Below are 24,493 nucleotides of genomic sequence, written 5' to 3'. Positions count from 1 at the left end.
GCTTTAGGAGAACGTGTAGAGACTTTAAGGCGAAACTCGCCTCCAATGTTCGTATAATTGCTATCGCAAGTAAATGTAGTTAAAGAGGCCTTAGAGTGCGTAGAAAAAATACGTATGTCGTGCCAACAAGAACGAATTATCTGGATTGCACATACATGACAATTTCTACCTTTCTTGGAGATCGTTCTCTTCCCCTTCCTCATCTATACCACTGTCCTGCTGTCTCTTAACGTTACACCTATCATTCTTAGTTCGTTCGTCGTGCGACACACTTTAGCTTCCTATCAAGCTTTCTTCTTATGCTCCAACTTTCTGCCACGCCGTTAGCAACACTAGACCTAAGGGGGGCAAATACGCGAGCTCAAACATAAAACACAATAATGCAAACAGCGAGGCGAAATAACTTAGTGAAAAAAAAGAGAAGGCGGCACAGGAAGGCTGCAAACATACAACGAAAAGCTCTCGTACTTAAAAAAGAACGACAGGATGTTTACACATTTGTAACTTAAATAAATAGAAAAGACTCATCGGAAAGGGTTATTACTGGAACGGATGCGGAAGCCGACCGCCTTCTATATGCGCATACACCGCGATGGCGCGCACGCGAGACGCATGCGATGGAAACGAAGCCACAATGAGTCGCATCTCGGGCGCTTACACAATGTCTCGTCGCGAACCGCTCAATTAAAGAACAATGACGGAAGGATCAAGGGCGCGCCCGTCTGACAGCGACGGCCAATGTCGCCAGCTGGCTGATCACGCGAAGTCGCCTCTGCCGCGCCGCCATTGTTCTGTACAGCAAAGGCCACGTGCAAGCGCGTCCGAGAAGACTCCGTTAGGTGTTCTTTGCGAGGCAAAACTTCGTTCCGGATTGAAATGGCTGCAACAACATTACAAGGACGGTGAAACAGCGGTGCTGCAGCACGCTTTATTATATTGCAGGCAATAGTAGGAGCATGGCTTCGAAGATCGCCGGCGCGCCCTGCCAGTACAATCATATCAGTTGCTTGTCATATCAACATCAAACGTTGGGCTATTGTTGATAACTACTCTCCGTAACTCTATGCAGCACCCTCGCCAGAGGAGTTTTCGTAGAGCATTCGAATACGTTGATAGCTATGTCTCAAATGGTCTTGTTTAAGTAATATCGGAATGTGTTCACGTCCTCCTTTGAGCTGTCTAAACAAATTTACTTCTTGGATGTTTACCTGTAAGAACATGCTTAAATATTTTTTGCTTGTGTTTTGTTGTACATCTTGAGTAACACGCCGCCTTTGCTACTGGATGACCCCGAACACTTAACTATGCTACAGGATAGGGCACCATGTGAGTATTACGCTGGCGTACACCGGCATTCAAGGTTGCACTCGCAACTGCAGTAAAGGACGCTGTGACGTGGATCGACACGTGACGCCTGTAGGACATGCTGCATCGGGCATGATCGCACCCATGGCTGGCGGGCGCCAGTCACATGGGTGCCACATAATTTTGAGACAGAGCATAGATTCTATAGGAGAGACAAATTCACTATACCATAAACCTCTCCCCAACCCCACTAGTTGCGCCAAGCAAGAGACGCGAAAATCGTGATTCACCAGGTCACTGTTGTACTTTTATAAGGTGACTGGGCTGACTGACCGACTGTGAATTAGCAGGGAACTTTGTTGTGTGCGAACGCACCATCAGCTTATTTCACTTTCTTTTTCCCGCCGTTATCCAGCGTAGGTACACTAAGCCAGGTTCAACGTGGTCAACCACCCTGCCGGTGCTTTGATACATCTCCATTTCACTGTGTCATTCACATGCCACGAATGACGTTTGCTTATCAAGGCGTTTCCGCATTTAAATTCGTAACGAGAGTGCGAGAACGCAAAATTTAACATGTCTGTAGATAAGATGGTTTCAAGGTGCGGTGAAAGCGTCCTGGCCGAGCGTCTGAGTGAACAGCAGACGCGGTTTTCTACAAAACGTCAGCGCACGATGATCGACTGCGCTTCTGTGACCGAACTTCTTGATATCTCCATTCCTATCCGAAGCTTGGCCCGCCCGAAGCTATTTTGATGTACCGGAAGTACGAATAAATGAATGCAGTAAGAACACTCGATCTGCAGTTATTGCATGCTATGCACGAACGCGTCCTAACCAACCGGTGTGCGAGTCTTGGCGATCGAAACAGGTACGCGCGGGTTCGAGGAAGCCGTTGCACACAACTACACAGGTTCGGGCCGCAGGCAGGCGCACACAGGATGCCCCTGCGGTACAGCAGCGATGTCTTGGCAGTAGCGGCAGAGACTGCGCGCGAGTGGGCCGCGCATTGTTTCGGGCCAGGCAGCGGCGGATTGTCGACGACGCCGAGGCAAGTCGCCCCGGCCGGCGCGGCAATGCCTGTGCATCATCGGGTCGTGACGGTGCGCAGATGCTGGGAGGTTTCGGTGCGTACAAGCCTGTTTGTTTTTTTTTTGCCCCAATCGGCCAGTTTATTCTCTCGCGAGACATGCGTATGCGCGTTCGGCCCATTTGCCCATTCCATGGCCGCTCTGTTCTCCCCTTGAGACGAGGCCAAGTATTACTTAAGGCTAACTTCACTTTTTTTTGGACCACACCACAAACTGGGAAATAACAACTCTATTCTTCTTCGACGGTGTGCGTTCTCTTTGAAGGAGCAGATTTAGATAGGACAGGCTCTTTTGCAGGCGTTCTCGGGGACCGTGGCAACAGGCGAGCGAGGCAGCCGAAATAGGCTTGATCTGGCATTGTCTAGAAAGGTCTGAAAAACTGCTACTTGTCGAAGGCTTGATACTACCTAAATCGGTGTGTACAACATGGTCTATGCTCTCTCTCTCTCTCTCTCAAAGAAAAGAAAAACAAAAAAAACCTGGATGGTAATAAAGGCAATATACTAGCGACATTTCTTAAAATTTCGTGACGCGTTTGTCAGGTACCTCAGTGTTCAAATATAGTCTGCATCCAAACACGACACAGAATCGAAGGAAGTTGGAGACGAAGTGATAAAACTGCGGTCGAAGAAGGGTGGTCTGCAGGCTCTAATGTCGCGTCACTACTGCGATGGCGGTGGAGTACTGTGTGGGTGTTTTCTCGTGAAGTCTGGACCGTTCGGCAGGTACTCGCTTATGGACGTTGTCGAAAGCATACGGCACGCAGTCAGTAATCTTGACTTGACCGGTAACTCGACCACGTGGTCGGGCTTTTTTTTTTTTTCTTCCCCTTACCAATGCTCCGAAAACTATGTAGGGGCTTCACTCGGGTTCTCACACCTGAGCGGCTGAGCGAGCTGGGTATGCGATGCAAGGCTTGCTACACTGCTCGAATGTAGCGCGTGACGACCTATGAGTGGGCGGCACAATTGGAGGTTATACTGGATTGCGCAATATGGGCACTTGGTTGCACCTGCTGACCCCATTAAAACGGAGTGGCAGTGGTGGGATGTAAAAGTCGCAGATGGCAGAAGGTGTCTCGCACGAAAGCCTTCAGAAAGTAATCGAAACTCGACACTCCGTATCATTCGATGATTGTTCGTCTATCGATTGCATGGGGGCTAGTCTCTCAAGCGTAGAACGCGGACGTTTGATTTTATTAAAGGTGCTAAGCACCCACCTAAATCAACATTTCTCTTTAGCTTCCTCTTACATAGTCGTGCTTCGAATATTCAGTGTCTGCAGAGAAACGAATACAAATTAGTGAACTGGGCTTCCGCGCCAAATACAACTTGCTGCGGGAAAGCCTGCTTTAACGAATGCATTTATTGGCTACAGACAGTCTGCGGATCGCAAGTGAGCCTTATAAATGTGGGTAATATTGGTTTTATTTCACTCCTTTCTTTTATTGATTTATTTGTCTTGATACGACTTGTTTCAACGCTCAGCTACATTTTACATGTTGCCGAATCGGAAAAGAAGTGCCGAATTTGGAAAAGAAAGTGCACTACAGGAATTTCGTATACCTAAAAGGTCACAATAAAGTTACTAAAAAGGTAATATCTATTTTTATGCTGAAGTTATACGGTTATAAACCCATAGGGGCTTAACTGCTAATATCTGCTAATTATCTTACTATTCTCTCTAACGCTATCACTTTGTAATAAATTTTAAAAATCTGACAAGGAAAATACTCTTTTTAGAGTTGAATTTCTGGATGAAACAGTATTTAAGTTACTAGCTATAACCTCCTGTGAACCGACAGCAGCTGAAAAATCACGTTTCAAGTCGATTCGTGTCGTCTATGGGTATATTACGTACGTGAAATACCCTTTCTTTCTGTTTTATCCTTCGCTAATACAATTCAATGCCGAAACCAACGCTTCCCTGTGTACGGGCACATTGGCCATCTGTACTCATGTTTGTCATTGTATAAATTGGTTTCCTTTGCCTAATAACACATGTGATTACGTAACATCGTGTTGGATGGTTTGCCATGTCGACACTACGTTTCCGGATTTGCATGTTGTCCAGCGGTATTCGAAACTCAGTGCACGGTAGCTACTCGTCGTCTGTGAAGACGGACTTACCTACGTCAAATTAATTAAGCATTTCTCGAAAGCTAACAGCAAGCTGATTTTTGAGCCACTTACGCATACACTTCCTCAAAATCTGTCTCAATTCGAATCTGGGCTGCATATTTCGCGTAATCGTTTCCGAATTACCTCCCCCCCCCCAAAAAAAAAGAAGAACTACATTCAATTTATCATACAATATACAATGCGCCTCGGGAGGATAACGTAATGGTAAAGAGGGTAAAGCTTCTGTCGCGTAGCTTGCGTTACATTACTAAAAGGAAGTTGCTCATACAGAACCGTTTATGGAGCGGACGCTCGTTTAATGTGATCTCACGGTGGCATATTAGGCTCGGAACAGTTAGGCATAACATTTTGGTTTCCCCGTGGCACGGAGATGAATTTATGGCGAGTTTAACAAAGGAATTTTGCATCAGCGCTTCGCCGGCTTGTGTGCTCGATAGATTGCGTTCATATTCTTGCCGCCATTCGGGACGCGTGGTCTTTTTATGAATGACTCCTAGATGGCGCCAGCGTGCTTTACAGTAACTCTAATCCGCGCCAGTACAAGAAAACAACACGGAGTCCTTAAAAAATAAGAATAAAGAAAGAAAAGAAAACGCCTAGGCGGTAAATACCGACAAAATTATGTTCATGACATTATAAAGAGATGACAAGCAGGAAATCAGCAAATCAAGTGTGTACGACAACACGAGGGGCAGTGCTTTGTTTATCGAGGCGCACGCTGGGCTGCACGAGGAAGGAGAAGTACCCGAACCAATATATCGCTTCAGCACCATGTATTTACTGCTGAAAAAAAAATGCGGACGCAAGTGAACGCATCGTAAATGAAGGCGTAGATATCCGCCCTGCCAGAACCACATCAGACGTGCGTTTTCAGACGGTCTGTAGTCAGGCTTGCACGTAAATTACGTGTACTGTATGTACTTTATTGTACATGTACTTTATTACATGTACAATCTGTTACGTTTTCCGGTAATGTTCTAACTTAAAGGGGCCCTGAATCGCTTTTTCACGAAGTGGAGAAAATCATATTAAAGTGAAAATAGGCTACTTCAGAAATTCTTTGCCGCAAACAGTACTTCAATGCATTCAGCGGAAGCGGAGTTATTGGCAATCAGACACGGCCTCCGCTGTGCTCCCGTTCCTTCTTCAGTGTCTTGCACTGCGAAGGCTACAGCGCAGTGAGGCGTGCCCACAACGCTCCGCCTTCTAAATGTCACCGTGGCGCGCAGTTCAAATTTCATTTTTGATGTTAACGTTGGCGCCACGACTTCTGCCTTTGGTGCCTACGATGCGCGCAACATAAGCCAAACGCGGTTGTCCACAGCGAGCCGCAGTGCGCTTAGCCAGTGGACTCGTGGCGGGACCCCACGGCGGCCGCGGTATCTACGCCATGTAGCCGACCGCAGCTTGATGTCAGCTATCGGCCAATAGCAGCCCTCTAAGGGAATGACGAAATAAAGCGTCCAGAAGAGAGTGAGGACAGGGTCTCCTGTTGAAAATAGAGCGTCTCATAGAAAGGTGACTTCCCGATCCGCTTGCGAACTCTACGCATCGCGTACGACAGCAAAGCTTGGCTGAGATGTACGCAGCAGCGCATGCTCGCGGACTATGTGATTTCACCAAGCCCGAGGGGTGGTTCAGGGCCCATTTAACGATTACTTTATTTTTTACTCGGCAACGCCCGCTGTAATTAATTTGCTTTTTTCAGTTACCAATTACATGTAACCAGTTTTTTTTGCTGAAACAATCTGTAACAGGCGGCGCAGCTTTGAGCTCTTCAATTTGGCTAGAACTATCCATTGCGATGAAAACAAGTACATGGATTGCCTCTTACCTACAATAAGTGTTCTGGAGCTACGCCTCGACTGCCTAAACATGGCGGTCATGGAAATTTGCACATGTCCGACCTTTTAGCATATTTCATAATGAATTTATTTCTCTCTCTCTCTCTCTCTCTCTCTCTCTCTCTATATATATATATATATATATATATATATATATATATATATATATATATATATATATATATATATATAGGAAGCGATTTCAAGCAGCGTTCATAGACGCTAAAAGCTGTTACTGAATTACATTTCATCCCATAGTTCAGTCTATGACTTCTCTGATATATACACAGGAGCTTTTTGGCTGTTAAACGGATTTGTTTCTATCCGTTTTATGTACACGCGCCTCACATGGATCTATTTTTGCGATTGTAACACACCTATGTTGTTAGGGCTGAATTACACGCAGCTTTATATTAAATTACATTTCAGACTTGGCCGCCTTTTCAAGGAACATGGACGTTTGCTTGTGTCCGTTAGAATGAGTCGTATACGTCTAAATGGCTAACGAGTGAAGGGCACCCGGTACGGCATAGGCCTACAAATTGAAACGCCGCTTTTATATGGCTCACTATAGCGATGACCACTTCGGACGTTGATGCCAGGGAGTCCCCTACGAACAATGTTTCCGTTCTATTGCGATAGCAGTTATATAGACACTCCAGGCGCATTTTTGCCGTCGCCGTCACCGTGAGGTTCCGTATGAAGTGCACAGGTGATAAAATCGTCGCCGCGCGCCATGTGCTGATGTGCTAGGCAAAACGTGCGAGGGTGAGCCGGTGATCGTGGCTTAATCTCGCGCACGCAAGTGAGGTAAGCGGGGAGGAAGCGCGCCGTCTTTCGTCGCGCACAAGGATCCGGGAAGAGGGTAGGAAGGGCGGCCATGCGCGCCCGCCCGGGCCGCTGTATCTTGAAAGTCATCCGTGATGGGGACAGGGTCCAGCCGCGCGCTATGTTTTCGCAGCTTAGTTCGCGTTGATGCGTGACGCAGCACAAAAGTCAATTTCGCTTGCTGCTGCTGCCGCGCTTCCTCATTCCAGCGTTTTAACCTCGCATTTCCGCGGTCGTCAAGTGAGGTGCGTTCATGCTTGCTTGTGCGCACGTGACACCACGCTTGATAACTTAGTATGCCTATGTTTACAAGCTCATACGGCCGATAAAACTGCTATCCTTACTTCGTATATCTTGCTGTCCACTACCTTGCTGTCGCAATCGATGCTTCACCTTTCGGGCGAAACTGCGACTTTTTCTTTTAGATTTCCCTATTTGTAGCGTCTTTCCATAACCCCTGCAACATCTCCAGCAGTGAAGCGCTGCCCTTCTTTTCCCAGACAGCGAGCGTCGAGAGAGAGAACAGAGGGACATCTGAAGCAGCAGAAGCTTGATGTGGGCGAGTTGGTTTTGCATACTTGAAGAAAAGAGCGCTGCGAAGACTCGGACTAAAAGGGGAACATGTACGACAGACAAAGCGCCTTGTCCGGCGTACATGTCCCTGTTTTAGTTCGCGTCTTCGTAGCGCTCTTTTCTTCAAGTCAAGCAAGAGGGACATAAGAAAGGCGGGGATGTTAACCAATCAAGATTCTGGTTGGCTACCCTACGCTGGGGAAGGGAGAAGGGGAAGAGAGAGAAGGGAGCGAGAAAAGGTATAGAGACGTACACGGACTGTACTTCAGTAACCACAATCATAAGGTAGTGGTGGTGGTGGTGAGAGAGAGAGAGAGAGAGAGAAACAACTTTATTAACGCATAATGAAATGGAGCGCATTAAGCGCCTGATGGGGTGGCTCCCTCTTCACGGCTACCATATGTTTCCAGGGCCGCCTGGGCCCTGTGGATCAGTCCGAGCTGGTCTTCCAGGGCAGGGCTAGATAGCAAGATCTCCCATCGCTCGTAAGGGGTGGGGATAGTAGGGGGGTTAGTCCTGGGTATAGGTGGGAGGTGCTCTTTGGAGAAATTGCACTCTTCTATGACGTGCCATAGGGTGCCTAGCGCATTGCAGTGAAGACATGTGTTCTCATATTTTTCTAGGTATGTTGGTGGTGAGCTTTAGCAGTAAGCAGGTATATATAGCCTGGCTATATATATATATATATATATATATATATATATATATATATATATATATATATATATATATATATATATATATGTATAATATAACGATAAATATACAACCATCTCGGTGACACCCTTAAACGGGGTCCCTTAAGGTATTACATGATTATGGCATTAGATGTTTAATAAATATGATAAGCCTTCTGACACCGCGTTTTAAAGCTTAGTGAATACACGTCGTTCCTGCAAGATGCGGAGACCCTCACGTAGCGACTGACATGATCGAGATAACACTGCCTCCAGGATCGGCCCAGTTTGATGCAGTTTACTATAGGTGGTGTCCAAACCAACGTTCCGGTGAAGGCTCCCTCGGATAAGCAAACACCGATCTCGAAGACGATGCTTTTATTTACTTCGAGCGCCCGACGCCGCTGCAGGAGCCGTAAGCACGTCAGGGACGCCATGTTTCAGAGAACACCTATTGCAGCATTTTCTGCACCGGCCCACTTTACTCGGCGAGAAGCCCATCAAGTGAACGCGCCAAACACGCGGACGAAAAGCTACAAATATTTGTTTTGATAAAGGAATTACGCGCGTGAAGGCAAACATTGGTTGCAGCGAGGCGATATATGCACTGTACGTTGTAGAGAACAGAGCTAATTACTGGCACATCTATATGAGTTAATGGGCTATATGAGTTATACACTATCCGACCCATTATGTGAGTTGTGCACTGCGTGCAAAGTGTTGGAAGCTACATGGAACTGCTTAGCAAGGCAGGAGCACAGAGCTATGGGCCACGTTAAAGGGACACAAAAGCGAAACATTAGTTTTAGACTGATGAAGTAGCCTTTAAAAAACATTGTTGTCACTAATTTCGCGGTGATAGCCTGGCTATTAGAATAGAAAATGAATGTAAAAGTTTCATGTCTTGAATGTTGTGCTCAAGCACGAGCTTGAGCGCGAAATACGTCAGTGTGACGTCACGGACTTCAATGTAACGTTTTCGCATTTTGGCGTAAACGTTGGCTCAGTTGAAAGTTCCCGACACTTGCCACGTTCAGTCTTTGATCCTTGTAGAACACAATGTAGCCGATTTTTGCCGCCAAAAAATTACCTAGGCCGTATCAGACGCCGTCAAAATCCGTGACGTCTTGACAGGCTGGTGCGTGAACTTCAAGGCAGCGTCGCAACCCGTTTTTCGTTTTTACCGTCTTTTGACGATGATTATTTACTGACATCGCCTTTGAACTGGGATAGACACAAATAGTCACCAAGCCTGCTTGAGTTACTCAGGTATGCTGAAATTTTTTTTTCACTCTAGAATATTTTATATACATCTCCTTATATATATATATATATATATATATATATATATATATATATATATATATATATATATATATATATATGTATATATATATATATATATTGTCTTCCTCAAAACTTTTCTGGCGTACCATGCGCGCCATTTTGTAGTAAGGGTAGTGTTTTTGGCCTCCTGGAAGGGCGATTTATTAATACAGAAGAAATCAGTTTTCTCTTTAGTATTCCTTTAAGCAAAAGTCCACGAGGACTCGCGAAGAAAGCTTCGCTTTAATGCCGAAGTGTGTCGGCACATCAAAACAAGATGCGAACACGGTCAGAGCGGCTCGGCCAGCTGCCAAGATTTCGACAATTCGACCCGTCGAAATTCGGCTCCCTGACCGGCGCCGGGTTCTCTTCAGCTGGTTCGTTGCTACGTTTCTCGCGGAAAGCGTTGAGTGTTTGCCGCTACCTTCTCACCGCGGTTTTCTGATAACAACTGTCGCGAGCATTCCTCTCACGATGTTTGTGCAGGAATTGTGTCGCAAGAGACGAAAACAAACGAAACGCGTGACGACAACGTAGAGTACGCTGACGAGGGCGAGGAAACATGGTCCCCCCCCCCCCCCCCCCCCCCGCTCTCCTCCTCCTCCCGTTTCCTGGGTCGATCTTTATCTAACAAAATACGCCGACTTTCTGTCGAGCGCGTAGCTCATTGCATACAATCGTGAAATACGGGTCAAGGTGTGCGTCGTTTACAAATACTCGCTGAATAAAAGTGGAATGAGGAGTGGGGGGGGGGGGGGGGCAAGGAGGTGCGTGAGGGCTAGCTGCAGTTGGGAACAAACTAGGGTGTTGTGTGACGTTAAACGGGGCAGAAAAAGAAGACAGACAGAAGGAACACGCGTCACGAAGTGCACTGTACGATCAGAGTGCAGAAGGCTGCCGATATTTTGTTGCTGTTTGGTCACGCAACATATCACTTAGTTATTCCCCGTAAGTTCGTTCTGTTTTCTTATACATGAGTTGCAGTAGAAAGAACCGAGGTAGAGTACACCCCGGGCCACTCTGTTTCGCTATGTTATACATGAAAAAAAATGAAGATATGAACAAATTGAAAAACGAAATTACGATGCATCTGATAAAGATGTACGACTTTGAAAGGGAGAGTTCACTTGACGTCTGTTCATGCCGCTAACCGGATCGATATACGTGCTATACGATTATTGCTCTCCCGTTCTTATCCGTCAGCGTGCGGCGTTAACGTTATTTATGGCTCTGTTCGCAATAAATCCAATCTGTTGTTAGCCAGCGCGCTTTGTAGTTTGCGTTCCTTCTGTTGGTATTCGCTTTCTGCGCGTGTGCTGCCACAACCCATGTTGAACCGACAGGGCTAGAGTTGCCCACTTTGGCAATGTGGGGGGCGACGAAACGTTTGAACGGCGCGCATCTAGAGAGCAAAGGATTTGGGCACGGCCGTAATCGTATCACTCCTTGCGGAATACCAGACTACGTCAGAGATGCACGTGACGCCGCCGTGCTCGTGGCTCCACCTTGTGATGCTTACGTCAACTTGACAACCACACGAAGGCAACGGACGATGGAGCCAGGAGAAACGTAGGGGAAAATTACTTATGCTTTGTAGTGAAATGCAGAAATGATATCGTAAATGGAGCAGAAAGTAAACGAAAAAATAAGAAAGATCAACTTGTTTCTTGCGGATACGGCCCCCACCAACGGCAAGTTTTTTTTCATTCGCCTTCTTTTCCATTTACCTTATCATTTATACGTTTTACTTCAACAGCAAGTAATTTCCCCCGCTTTACCTGGCTTCATTGTCCGCTGGCTTCGTGTGGTTGTGTCCAACAAAGTATCAAGCACTTCAGTTCCCTTATGCTCGTTCATTAGGTCGACTAAAGCCCACGGAACTGTATCTGCAGGAATCACGTTCTACCCATCATCGTACTCATCATCATCATCTATGTCCTCCATGGAGGAAAGAATATAGTAGGAGGGAGCGTCACGTGACAGCCTTGAAGCTTAGTCATACAAATATATAGGAGATAGGCAAAGGGTAGATTCTAGTCGGCTCGCTTTGGTTGCATCCACTGCGGGGGCGGGAGGCGGTAGGTGTTCGGAATGGGCGCACGTGGTAGGAGGCACGACGAAAATGCGCACGCCGAGCTTATAGTGAAAGTTCAAGCGTGTGACGCAGTCGAGTCTGTGTTATGTCATTCAGGTAACGCACCGAACCACCACGCGCTACGTAGACGCGGCTCGACGCTTAAGCAGCAGACAGGCGCCAAGGCTGTAGTGAATGAAGGCGTCGGGTAACCGGCACTGAGCCGAACCCGATAACCACTTCGAGGACGACTGGTCGCGTTTCGGGGTGGTTTCAGGGAAACGAGGAAACCTTTCGCCTTGAAAATGCGCGTTGGCCACCGAGCTACCCTTCCGACGGTGATTTGCCGTATTCGGGGACGTCTTCTTCAAAACTATGGCGCTTTTCGCCCCGGCAAACATGCGCAGGCGATCAGGCGGGGGTCCAGGATTCGCAGCGACTGCTTTCTCTTGGAAAACAAAAAATCGTCCCTTCTTGTGACCAAGGATGGACTGGCGAGCCGGGGACCCGGAACATATTTACGGACGTGCCGGTCCATTGTTAAGGCAGACGGTCGTAGTTGACGCCTTCGTTCCGCCTAAAGTCTTCGGCTTCTCAGCAGAGGCGAGAAGTGAACTGGTGCGTTTAACAGCGTAGCGACGGCGGACCGCACAATCTTACAAAATAGTGCGCGTAAATCTGAAGGGAAGGCGACGACCTCGGCGTTTATATTGTAGACTGAAGCCATTTGCTTCTCTCACAACGAAAGACGCACAAGAGAACCGTTTGCTAAGTGAAGACGCGACAAAACAGTATCCCGCAAGAGATCCCGTCTCCTCTTAGGTGCGAGACTGCGGGACAAAAATTAGCAAGAAAATACGTACCACAGCTTAAGGAGCACAACAACTGATTTGACGAAACAATATACCACGCTTGGGCATTATGGACGGGTTTCGAGGTGAGAGCGCTTGCAATTCCACTAAGCGCGGTGGTAAGCCCAAGTGGCGCTTTGAATGTTCTGTCGTCATGGGTCAGGCGCCCCAGCCTTTCTCCACGTTTCAGTGCAACGCATCCGAAGCTAAGAACGACGCGTGCGGTAACAGAAAACCACCCGTTATGCCTCCTACGTGCCTCCATGCCTGTAACGGCAGGCGCCACTGAAGGTTACCGCGGACCCAGCAATCTCGAATGTTCCGGCAACCATGGGAGCCGAATCAAGAGGCACCGCGCACAAACCCCCGGAGAGCGGGAGGGTCGGCGTCGGAGGAGGCTGCCTTGCCGAGGCTAGCGGGATCACGTGACTGAAGAGGCACCGCGCATAAACCCCCGGAGAGCGGGAGGGTCGGCGTCGGAGCAGGCTGCCTTGCCGAGGCTAGCGGGATCACGTGACTCAAGAGGCACCGCGCATAAACCCCCGGAGAGCGGGAGGGTCGGCGTCGGAGCAGGCTGCCTTGCCGAGGCTAGCGGGATCACGTGACGGTCCCTCCTAGTTTTTTTTTTCTTCCTCCATGATGTCCTCCACAAGACGAGTGCATTTCACAGCAGCTCTCTGGGCAGCTGACGGCACGGCATCTGCCCGTAGATTTCATAATTTTCATCGCGCCACCTAGTTCTCTGGCGTCCTGGACTGCATTTCCCTTTCCTTGGCACCGATATTGCAGTTCTAGTAGACCAGTGCTTAACCGCCGCAAATTATCAACCCTTCATTTAGGGATTTTCGACCGTTCAGGGTAGCATGCTGCAAAGCACACTATAGCTTGGCCGACCTCTCTGTGCTGCTATTGGTAAAATGTACCTCTCTCTTTCTCATCGGAATGTGCATTCACCTGAGTTCCTCGATGGTGCACACGGGCGGCCAGGGTATCGCAATGGTTGCAATGAAATATACAGTGATTAAGAGGGTTTTGCAAAATACCTACTCACATATTTATGGCACATTTCACAGCAGTGCAAGGTACATCAATTTCGTCCGCCTTATAAGTCTTAATAGGTGCAGTGATTATGATATATTTGTCTATTATTGAGTTACAGAGATGAAAGCAAAGTACTTGAGTTTTCTTTCTTTTATAATTTTGCTATAGTTGACAATGATATTTAATGAATGTCACCAGAAGAAAAGAAAGAGCTGGTTCCTATGCTCTCCAGAATTCAACGTTTCATTTTAAATGCAACGAACGTCACCAAGTTCCACGCAGTGGTCGCCGAGCAAAATGATTTCTCCCGTCCCATGTGTTTAGATAGGAACCTCTCGAAACCTATTAAAACTTACGAGGGACGCCGTAAAGTGGAGGGCTCCGGAATAACTTGAACCCCATGGGATTTCCTTAAAGTGCACATAAAGCACGGGAAACCACCTTTCTTTTTTTTTCTTTCTTTGTGCCCCTAGAATCGAAGCCGTAATCTCGCACCATGGCCTCCGAGATCGCGCGGCGCGCACTGTTAAAGCGCATCGTTGGTCTAAGAGGCCATGCTCCTACTCAATAGCGCCACGCCGTGCCACCGAGCCGCCGCGGGCAGGATAGCCAAAGCTTCGTTGTGCGCCAACAGTGGTCGCTCAGCTCAGACGTCCTTCCCCGCGGCGAGGTAGGTCACGTGATCTGAGGGGCCTGCCTCCTCCCGAAGAAATAGAAGGGCCCGTTATTTACAAGAGGAAGGCGGGTGGCGCGTGCAAGCGGGCGCCCGTCCTCGGTTGGGCTGTTACGTCGCTGCAGGTTCGTTGACTCAAGCGATGGCTGAGAGCAGAACCACGCTGCCTCTCGAAAGCGTTGCGCTTCTCCTTCTCCTTCTCTTCCCTTGCTCCTCCCCGTTTGGTTTTACTCTGTTGTTGTTTCTTACGTTTTTTTTTTTTTTTTTTTACCTGGCAGCTTCCTCTTGTGTATACACATTACCTTCCGCTAGCCGTTTCATATCGCTTGACCCGATACGTACACACGTATGGTGTGGGTATATATGGCCTTGCTTTCGCCCAGAAAGCGATGGTTGAATGAACCCGCGTAGTTCCCAGTCAGGGCGCGCACTTTCTCGCTGCGAGGTGAACGCTGAGCGGCGCGTGCGAATAACCTTGCCCGCGGCCTTTCCTGTAATCCTCGCTGGGACGTTTTGGGGGTTGCATTCTCCGGTTGCGCGCTCGCTCGGTCTTTGCGGACATTGTATTTACGTCGTTGTTTTGGTTCTGTGTTATTCTCGGCTCGGGAACGGCGACAAATAAACTCTTGATATCCTTCTACGTAAGTTTGATAATGTAAGTGGAGGGAGAGAGACAAGTAAACTTTATTACAGGCGTATTAGTTATTGAGACCTCGGCAGAGGAGCTAGCGTGGACGCCATGTGGCCGCGACGCGGTTAGCTTCACTCTGCCAGCATGACTTGGAATTTTGGGTCATCAGTCTTGATCCTACGCTCCCGGGCCTCGAGCGTGGGAGCTTGCGGATAATCGTTCTTAGTCGGGGGTTTAGATAGGCGCCCTCAAAGTATGTTACCTTGGTCTGTGGTTAGTGCTTCACAGTGCCTGCAGTTAGGTTTAAACTCTTGCTTAGAAATGTCAGCCAACCTTTTGTAGCCTAGCACGGATCTAGTCTGTACCCGCCGTAGAGTCGTGGCCTGGTCCCGGGAGAGAATCGTGCTCGGGAACGAATACGCTTTGCGCGAATCCTTGTAAAATTGAGTTAATTCGCGATATGTGAGGATGGGTTCAAGCAGGCCAACCGGGTCGAATTATCCCACTTCCCCGTTATCTGCAGCTCGGCCGGTTAGGTGAGCTGCTTCGTTGGCTGGGTTGCCGGCATCAGCTGGCGCCCACATTAGACGGATTGTGTCGTGAGGTTTAAGTCTGCTTTCAACGGAGCCGATTGTCCCAATAGAGCAGTTTCTTATGGCCGATTTAGAGTGTGACACAACGAATTAACCATCAGGTAGGGACGCGCCCATGGCAGTTGCGGCCTCTTCCGCCTCCACAGTGGAGGATGTGTTGACCGTGGCGGAGCTAATAGTCGCAGCCATCAACGGCAGCGATTGCGCAACGGTCATTGCCCGCGAAAGCGGCGTCCACGTAACACGGCCGGTTTATTTTTGAAACCGCGCCAGAGAGAGTCCGCCCAGGAATTACGTCGATCCGCGTTCTCCTTTCACATGTTTTCCCATGCTAGTGGAACACTTTTTGTAAACGTGTTCCACATAGTTCGTAGAACGCGGATCTCGGTTTCCACGTCGGCGCGTTTGCAACTGTAACATATATATATATATATATATATATATATATATATATACCAGGTCGTTCTGCAGGGCTGCCATATTCAAGCAAACTGATTGCTGTCGGCGCCGCGCACATGTCTCGGCGCCCACAGCAACCAGTTCGCTTGGATATATATATATATATAGATATATATATATCATAGAGTTTCCTACAAAAATTACTAGAGCGAACTCTGGCGCTTCAGTCGTTATCCTACCATGGGAATGATGGGAAGTACATGGATTTGTCTGATCTTCGTGCTTGTGGATTCAAACGTCCTTGTGGCTTTGTATATTACGCTATATAAATCTTATTGTCGTATATTTCTGCGCAATCTATATTCTTCGAAGTGCAGAACACGCCGGGAACGCGTACAATTGCTATTAATTGCAAAGATTGAGCTTGTCCAGCAGGCCAAATCGAAACGCACCAAGCGTCTCAAGGCACAGGCATGCCTGCGATAAATTCATAAAGGCGTTTCATAAGCTTGTCGCCACATGCTTCCGTGGCTTAATGGTTTCAATATCAGGCTTCTGTGCTAGAGTCCCTGTGTTCGAATCTTGCCGTCCGGCAATTTTAATGACGTTATATATATATATATATATACACGGCGCGCACTCCTCGTATTTGGGCTGCCGGCACTCAAACAGCGCACCGCGCGATCGCCCTCCCGGACAGTTCGGTAAGTGTCCTCAAAACAAGGGAAGTTGCTAAGTGGAATATGATTAGCCTTGGGTAAACTGCAAACCAGGAACTCCATAGACAACCTATCTTCATAAATCCCAGTGCACGCCCACTGAGGTTGTGGTCGTTGCAATGCAGTCCGCTGAGTCGGTTTTTTGCGTTAAAGACGCAATAACAAAAAAGCATAGATATGAAACATGATTACCCCGAAGCGCTTGTACAAGCACCGATCATGTCCAGCTTGGAAGTGACGGCATACAGGTTTCCGACGCATGGCCGTTCACAACTTCCTGAGGATTATCTCTGGCAGTGCAACGAATGGTCGGCAACAATATCTCACCGAAAACCACCAGCCGTCGTAATGGAACTTCTATGGAAACAGGTGTCCGATGCCTTTATAGGGAAGCGCAGCCCGCTGCGAAAGGCACTTCGTTGTAGTTTCGAGGCTTAGCTTACTCCCGAACAAAAGGGGTGCTTGTGGTTATACTTACATTACAGAATTCTGCTCCGCGCACAGCCTGTTGACAATGGGCTCACACAGGCGGAGTCGTTTTCGGCGCGCAAGTGACTATGAATGACCACTCTTTCATTTCGCAGAAGCATAAGTTCGAACATGTGAACTGTCACAAAAAGACATCCACCGACGATTACGGTGCCCCTTAATGCGAATTATGAGCGTAGCTGTTTATGTGCTTTCAATTCGCGATATATTGTGCCGAAGGATTTGATGAACGACAGGGTCCCCGCGGCGGCGGCGGTGCTGACATAGAGTAATATGCTAAACGTAAAAAGTGGACACTTCCGTATGCGCTTGAGGCCGATGGATGGAATGGATGGATGAATGGGTGGTTTGAGCGTCCCCTTTGGAACGGGGCGGTCGGTTGCGCCACCAAGCTCTTGCTATTATACTGCTTAATGTCCTGCCTAGGTCAAAACAGAAAAAATAAAACACTATGAACTCCCACAAACAAATTTTCTGATCCCCTGTTGCGAACTTTGCTTTTGTACGTCTCAGTTTTTTTGTCGTTTCCCTACTTTTCTTCCACCAATCTTCCGATCGCCTCTTACTAATCTCTATCGCGGACATGTTTACTTTCCACCTGCTCTGTGCCGACTTTGGCTCTCAGCGCACCTAGCAGAATCGGCGAGACGCTCCAGCCTCCAAGATGGCCGCCACAAGCCGCCGAATCTCGGAGGCCATGATTTCAGTTTCACATCTTTTACTTTCTTGTTTCGTTGCATAAATCGAGTGATTTCATGCAGGCGCTTGTGCCACTGTTTATATGTTGCGACGACGAGTGCGCAAGGGCGCTTCACGTTATGTTAGTTATATTTTAATTCATATTCGTTATGTTTCAAGCTGTAAGTTAGCGCAATGATCCTGCCCACTGTTAATGAGGAAGCAGAACTTTATCCTTTGTCATATTGTACTTGTAATAATTGACATCAAAAGGAGTATCGTTGATAAATATGTCATGTTCCTTCAATGTCAATCAGCTTGCTGGTTGGAGTTGGAGTTGGAGGCGATCCCACCGCTGCCACCAGTTATTAGAGTTGGCGGTCGTAGCTGTAGGGATGAACTTGGGAGGACAGGACTAGGCGAGCAGGATTTAATGGCAGTATTTACATTTTAAGCACGAGGTACATTGGCAGTCTAGCGCGACTCCCATATGGAGCCCGCAAAACTAACATACAGCAAACAGTTTACGAGCACACAGCTCACTACTACATTTCGAGCATGACAACGAGCACTCAGCTCCCGACGACGAGCACACTCTAGCAGCCGGCAAACGCTGCTTATATCCTCTCCGCTTGACGTCATAGTTCGACGTCATCGTTCGACGTCACTCTTCGAGGGCCCCGTGGACGGAAATGTTCGTGTTGCACACACACACAGGTTTCAGTGCCGTACAGCTTTCAGTGCCGCATAGCTCTCGGTGTCGACGTCAGAGGGCTTCGTAGAATTGTGCTCCGTCCCCGGTGGCGCTGCCGAGTACCGCATTTTTGAGCTGACCGCGCGCCACGTGGCTGTCGGTCATCCGCAGTTCTCTGAAGGGCGCCCCGTCTGGTGGGCTTGGAACACGTGCAGCGGGCTGAAAGCTGGCACGTTGCCACCCCGTACGGCCATTCCTAACACGGGGCAGCCAAGAATAGCAGACAAGAATTTATTGCAGCAACATTGTAAATGGCAGATACATGAAAATGGGAAGAAGCTGCGAAATGCAAGTAATACGGGTGTCACAGGGCGCACTTTTGATCGCGATCAAGCCAGATCCGAATTGAATATCTCCGTCGCAATTGGTTCCTTTGACCAAGCTGCGCGAGGTAGCCAATCGCAGTCGAGAATTTCGATCCTGATCGGGCTTGATCGCGATTTAACGTGGCCGTACGACACCGCTATAACGGAGGAAAGTCTGTAGTTAATGGTGTGATGGCAGTCAACTTCACACAAACATAACACAGAAGTCGTGTTGTAAGTATCCAGATAACGAAAAAAGAACTACACAGATAAGCCAGCAAATAATTTACTCAAAATGGGATTTTTCTAGAAGGAATAAATATGACGCTTTTTTTTTACACTTGTACGAAGGATGACGATTTCAGGTAGCGAAATTGTGTGAATGGTTGTGGGCCAAAATAAAGCGGCTACATGAACAATTGGGCACGCATCAACATCATCATCTTTAAAGCCTGATCCAATGAGTCCTTCAATGAAGAACTGCAAGGTCTATGCATCTCAGCCAATTAAGCACTTCGACAGTGTTGGGGTCTTCTCCTGCTGTCCTCGAAGCGTTCCAATCGTCTTCTGATACTTGAAAATGGGACCTTGAATATGGATGATGTCCTTCGGCTGTACAGTGCATATTGAGGAAGGGAAATTGGAGATTCCTGCAATACGTAGAATGACAGAGGCAGGAGGTAAGCCATACTGGGGCCTTCAAAGCTTTTGAATGGGGACGCTATCGTTCCTTCGTGTAATGCATATTTTTCTGATCTAGCACAGCGACTGTCTGTGGTATTAATGTATGTCATCAAAAAGAAAGGCTGTCAAGGAAGTACCGTAATAAATGCTGAGAAACCAGAAACTCTCTGCGGTAAGGACTCCATACACAATTAAAACGTGAAAACGCGTTATCTTCAGCCCAATGCAAAACAGCTAACGACACTCGAGCGCACATAGCCTGGTGCACAGGTTGAGAGAGCTTTATTGCCATACTGCAAATAGTGCACGTGTACGGCTGTAGATTTAGCCGTACTTATCTTGCAAATCCGGCGCACCATACTTCTTTCAGAAGCCGCTGCGCGCAACCTTCATGAATAAGTCAACGCAAAGCCCTCTGCATCGAACGTCATGTGTTCATAGGCCGCATTTCTTAACGAACCATTTTATTGAAATAACGTAACTTTGGGCATGTCGGTGTTCCGTTTCTGCATCTAGCGCACGAGTCGGGTTTTCACTCTGTTCCTGTGTTGTGCGCTAGATTCAGAAATGAACCATTTTATTTTCGAACTTCGTCATCGTTTCGAATGTGCCTCGCAGCTCGGACGCTGCCTTGTCGCTGTTGTCCCTGGCGTCGCCACTCATTGCTGCGCATGATTAAAAAAAATAAAATGCCAAATGAAATTCAACGTCTACAAATGAGCAGCAACTGTTTATGGCTTCATGGCTGACATGCTCCCCTCTGTCTCTCGTTCATGCGGCTAACAGATACAACGAAATACGAAGAGAATAAGTCTTTAACAACGCGCAAAAGAACTTCCTGTGGCATTATCGTGAAACGGCGACGATACAGTAGCGTCAGACGCTGTCAGAAGAACCCGGTAACGATGCTCGGGCGCATTTTACAGAATAACCTTCGCCGCCAGCCCGGCGACGGGTCCTGACTGGGCTTCGCACGTGCTGGGCGGAGCCGCCTGTCGAGCTGCTAGCCACGGCCACAACCGTATTTTTTTTCTTGATCTGCTCTGCCACCTAGCGGAATCGGCGAATCTCCGTAGCTCGCCCGCCAAACAGCTCGAGTTTCGCCTCTTGTCGTTTTCTATGTTACTCTATGGCGCTGAGCCTCCGCTCGCGGCAGACGAAGCATTTCCAGCGGTCGCGTCGTCCACTGTTCAGAAAAAGTGCGAACACAAGAACGCGTGGGTCGCGCGGAGCGCACACTCTAGGGGCGGCTGCGCATGCGCACTGGGTCAGAAGCCCACGCCAGCGCTTTGTTTCCTTATATGGTATAGGTGGACGCGCTCGCCGCGTGCCTAGTCGCCACCGGGGAGCAAGTCTCAAGCAGCACTGCGCTTTCCTCCTCACCGATTCGCCATACTCTGCTCCTTGCACGGCATCTTTCTCTCCCTCTTTCCTCCTCGCGGTCTCTTGCTTCTCGCCGTGTTTCATCCCCCGCGGCGCTCCGCGTTCGCGCTTTCATCCTTCGCTGCACTCTTAAGCAAGATTACACCCCTTGAGTCGTACCTTGCCACACAACAATAACCGCAATCTGTCTCATACACATTTCTATTCTTTAACGCTGCGAGCCCGGTACTTCCAAGTCACGAACGGCGTGCGCGTTATCAGTACGACAGAACATTCTGGACGGGAAAGAAGCGAGCGCAGCGTTTTCAAGAAAGGAAACGCAAGCAACACAGATGACGATTATCGTTGTGTGGCAAGATACGACCCAAAGGGTGTACATTTGTTTAAGAGTGTGTGCTCGTTCGCTCTGTTACGCCGAGGGACGCCGACGCTCAACGCAGGCACGAGCGCCCAAGAGCTGCGCTCTGAAAGATATGTAGAAAAGTAGCCCATAACTCTGCAGCGCTAATTTTCGAAATATGCGACCGCACACTTTGAATGGTATGGTTGTGAAGTCCAAACATCAGCACAAGCACACGTCGCAGACGACCTTACACACTTAATTAGCAAAGTAACGCCTTTGTACTATCATGAGCAATATGAAAGGGAACACGGGAACGCGTGGCATACAGCCTCGAAACAGACTCGGAGCGATACGCGGATGGCGCTGTGAAAAACAAAGGGGGAAAGGAGGGCGCTCTTCCACTAACTGTTGTCACTCCCACCACGCTGGCAATTCTACAAAGCAGCAGCTTACGTCATGGATCGTCCGACAGTCGATAAGACGGTAATCGTCGCCAGTGACTTACACCGATTCATATTCTTTTCTTTAATTCTTTTTTTTTCTTCGAGCAACCGCTTGATAGTACTCTTAGACCAAGTTTGCCCTGTATTTCAAACCGATTCTTTATTTGAATTGACGCACCCGGTCGTCAGTGGCACCTCGAACAGCGGCGGCGCTCGAACCAATGACGACAGACGAATAGAATAAAAAATGAAAAAAAAAGAACATTGATAAACTGTATCTCGTGCGACCTTGTTGTACGAGGTTCGTTCAGAAAAATCCACGTAGCACACTGCAGTAGCCCACGCAGAGCAGTCAAGTCTGATTTTGTAGCCTCAAGATGCCTGGAGTGCCTCTTAAACAGCGGGAAGATATAATAGAAATGTCTAAAAGGGGTTATACGCAGCGCAATATTGCTCTTGTGAGAGGCCGCCCATCGAAAACGGTCAATCGGATTATCCAGGCTTACCGAGACGAAGGACGCATAAACGATGCGCCGCACCGCAGACAACCCCGATCAACAATGAACGACCAAGACCTTTGCATCGTGGCTGCCGTCAGCGACAAACCATTTCAATGGGCAAAGCACGTTCGAGGTGCTCTTGGCCTGGACAACTTGAGCGACAGCACGGTACGACGAAGGCTTAGAGAAGCAAGACTGCGAAGCTGTATCGCCGCACAGAAACCTCTGCTCACCGCAGCCAACGAAGCAGCTCGCCTGAGGTTCGCTACTGAACACCGCAGCTGGAGCGAGAGCGAGTGGAAGTATGTGGTTTTCTCTGGTGAGTCCACGTTCTCGAGCCGCCGGGACCAACGAAAGAGAGTGTGGCGGACCGAAAACACACGCATTAGTCCGCAGAATGTCCAGGAGGTGGCCGCCAGTGTACGCGTGTCTGTGAACGTCTGGGGAGCGATTTCCCACGAAGGCTATAGGCCCACTGGTGAAAATTGATGGGACGTTCACCAGTGCTGCGAATTGCACTCTGCTCGAGCACCAGATGATCCCCTATGTGTTGAACGGGCCGCACCCGGTTGGGTGTTATTTTTTCCAGCAGGACTTGTCTCCCGTTCGCACATCGAAGGACGTGACGCGCCTTTTGGAAGAGCGAGGGGTAATGCAACCTCAGTGGTGCGCGAAGGGTGCCGATATGAGCATTGTAGAGCACGTTTGGGGCCGTATGAAAGTGAGCCTTTCGAAGAGGTCACTAGAATTGGCTCATCATCATCATCATCATCATCATCATCATCATCATCATCATCATCATCATCATCATCATCATCATCATCATCATCATCATCATCATCATCATCACCATTATCATCATCATCATAATCATCATCATCATCATCATCAGCCTGGTTACGCCCACTGCAGGGCAAAGGCCTCTCCCATGCTTCTCCAACAACCCCGGTCATGTACTAATTGTGGCCATGCCGTCCCTGCAAACTTCTTAATCTCATCCGCCCACCTAACTTTCTGCCGCCCCCTGCTACGCTTCCCTTCCCTTGGGATCCAGTCCGTAACCCTTAATGACCATCGGTTATCTTCCGTCCTCATTACATGTCCTGCCCATGCCCATTTCTTTTTCTTGATTTCAACTAAGATGTAATTAATTCGCGTTTGTTCCCTCACCCAATCTGCTCTTTTCTTATCCCTTAACGTTACACCTATCATTCTTATTTCCATAGCTCGTTGCGTCGTCCTCAATTTGAGTAGAACCCTTTTCGTAAGCCTCCAGGTTTCTGCCCCGTAGGTGAGTACTGGTAAGACACAGCTATTATATACTTTTCTCTTGAGGGATAATGGCAACCTGCTGTTCATGATCTGAGAAAGCCTGCCAAACGCACCCCAGCCCATTCTTATTCTTCTGATTATTTCCGTCTCATGATCCGGATCCGCCGTCACTACCTGCCCTAAGTAGACGTATTCCCTTACGACTTCCAGTGCCTCACTGCCTATTGTAAATTGCTGTTCTCTTCCGAGACTGTTAAACATTACTTTAGTTTTCTGCAGATTAATTTTTAGACCCACTCTTCTGCTTTGCCTCTCCAGGTCAGTGAGCATGTATTGCAATTGGTCCCCTGAGTTACTAAGCAAGGCAATATCATCAGGGAATCGCAAGTTATTAAGGTATTCTCCATTAACTTTTATCCCCAATTCTTCCCAATCCAGGTCTCTGAATACCTCCTGTAAACACGCTGTGAATAGCATTGGAGAGATCGTATCTCCCTGCCTGACGCCTTTCTTTATTGGGATTTTGTTGCTTGCTTTATGGAGGACTACGGTGGCTGTGGAGCCGCTATAGATATCTTTCAGTATTTTTACATACGGCTCGTCTACACCCTGATTCCGTAATGCCTCCATGACTGCTGAGGTTTCGACAGAATCAAACGCTTTCTCTTTCAAACGCTTTGGCTAACTCCTATCAACTATGAGAAGCAATATAAGATGAATGGAAGCGCCTTCAGCGTGATACCGCATTCATCGAGGCTCTCTACGTGCCTCTGCCCCAAAAGAATGGAGGCCGTCGTTCAAGTCGGCGGTGGCATGACGCGTTATTAGGCCACGGACGAACAAAACAAAAAACGAGCATAAGCTGCGATGACGCTA

At 48.2% G+C, this 24,493-nt stretch overlaps 1 protein-coding gene across 3 annotated transcripts in view; it reads left to right on the top strand.

The window, feature by feature from the left end:
• The first annotated feature begins 2,303 nt into the window (after positions 1-2,303).
• Positions 2,304-24,493, top strand: part of LOC142575598 (uncharacterized) — a 311,632-nt gene continuing 289,442 nt past the window's right edge. For 2 of the 3 annotated variants that reach the window (XM_075685082.1, XM_075685080.1), the window contains exon 1: positions 2,304-2,432. In XM_075685082.1, coding sequence (XP_075541197.1) covers positions 2,382-2,432 — 51 coding nt within the window. In that variant the 5' untranslated portion in view covers positions 2,304-2,381. The remainder of the gene's footprint in view (positions 2,433-24,493) is intronic. The other variant, XM_075685083.1, reaches the window with a different exon arrangement.

The sequence above is a fragment of the Dermacentor variabilis genome, chromosome 3, assembly GCF_050947875.1.
Source record: "Dermacentor variabilis isolate Ectoservices chromosome 3, ASM5094787v1, whole genome shotgun sequence".
Lineage (NCBI taxonomy): Eukaryota > Metazoa > Arthropoda > Arachnida > Ixodida > Ixodidae > Dermacentor > Dermacentor variabilis.
The sequence above is the reverse complement of the archived record's forward strand: the minus strand, read 5'-3'. Positions and strand labels throughout refer to the sequence as shown.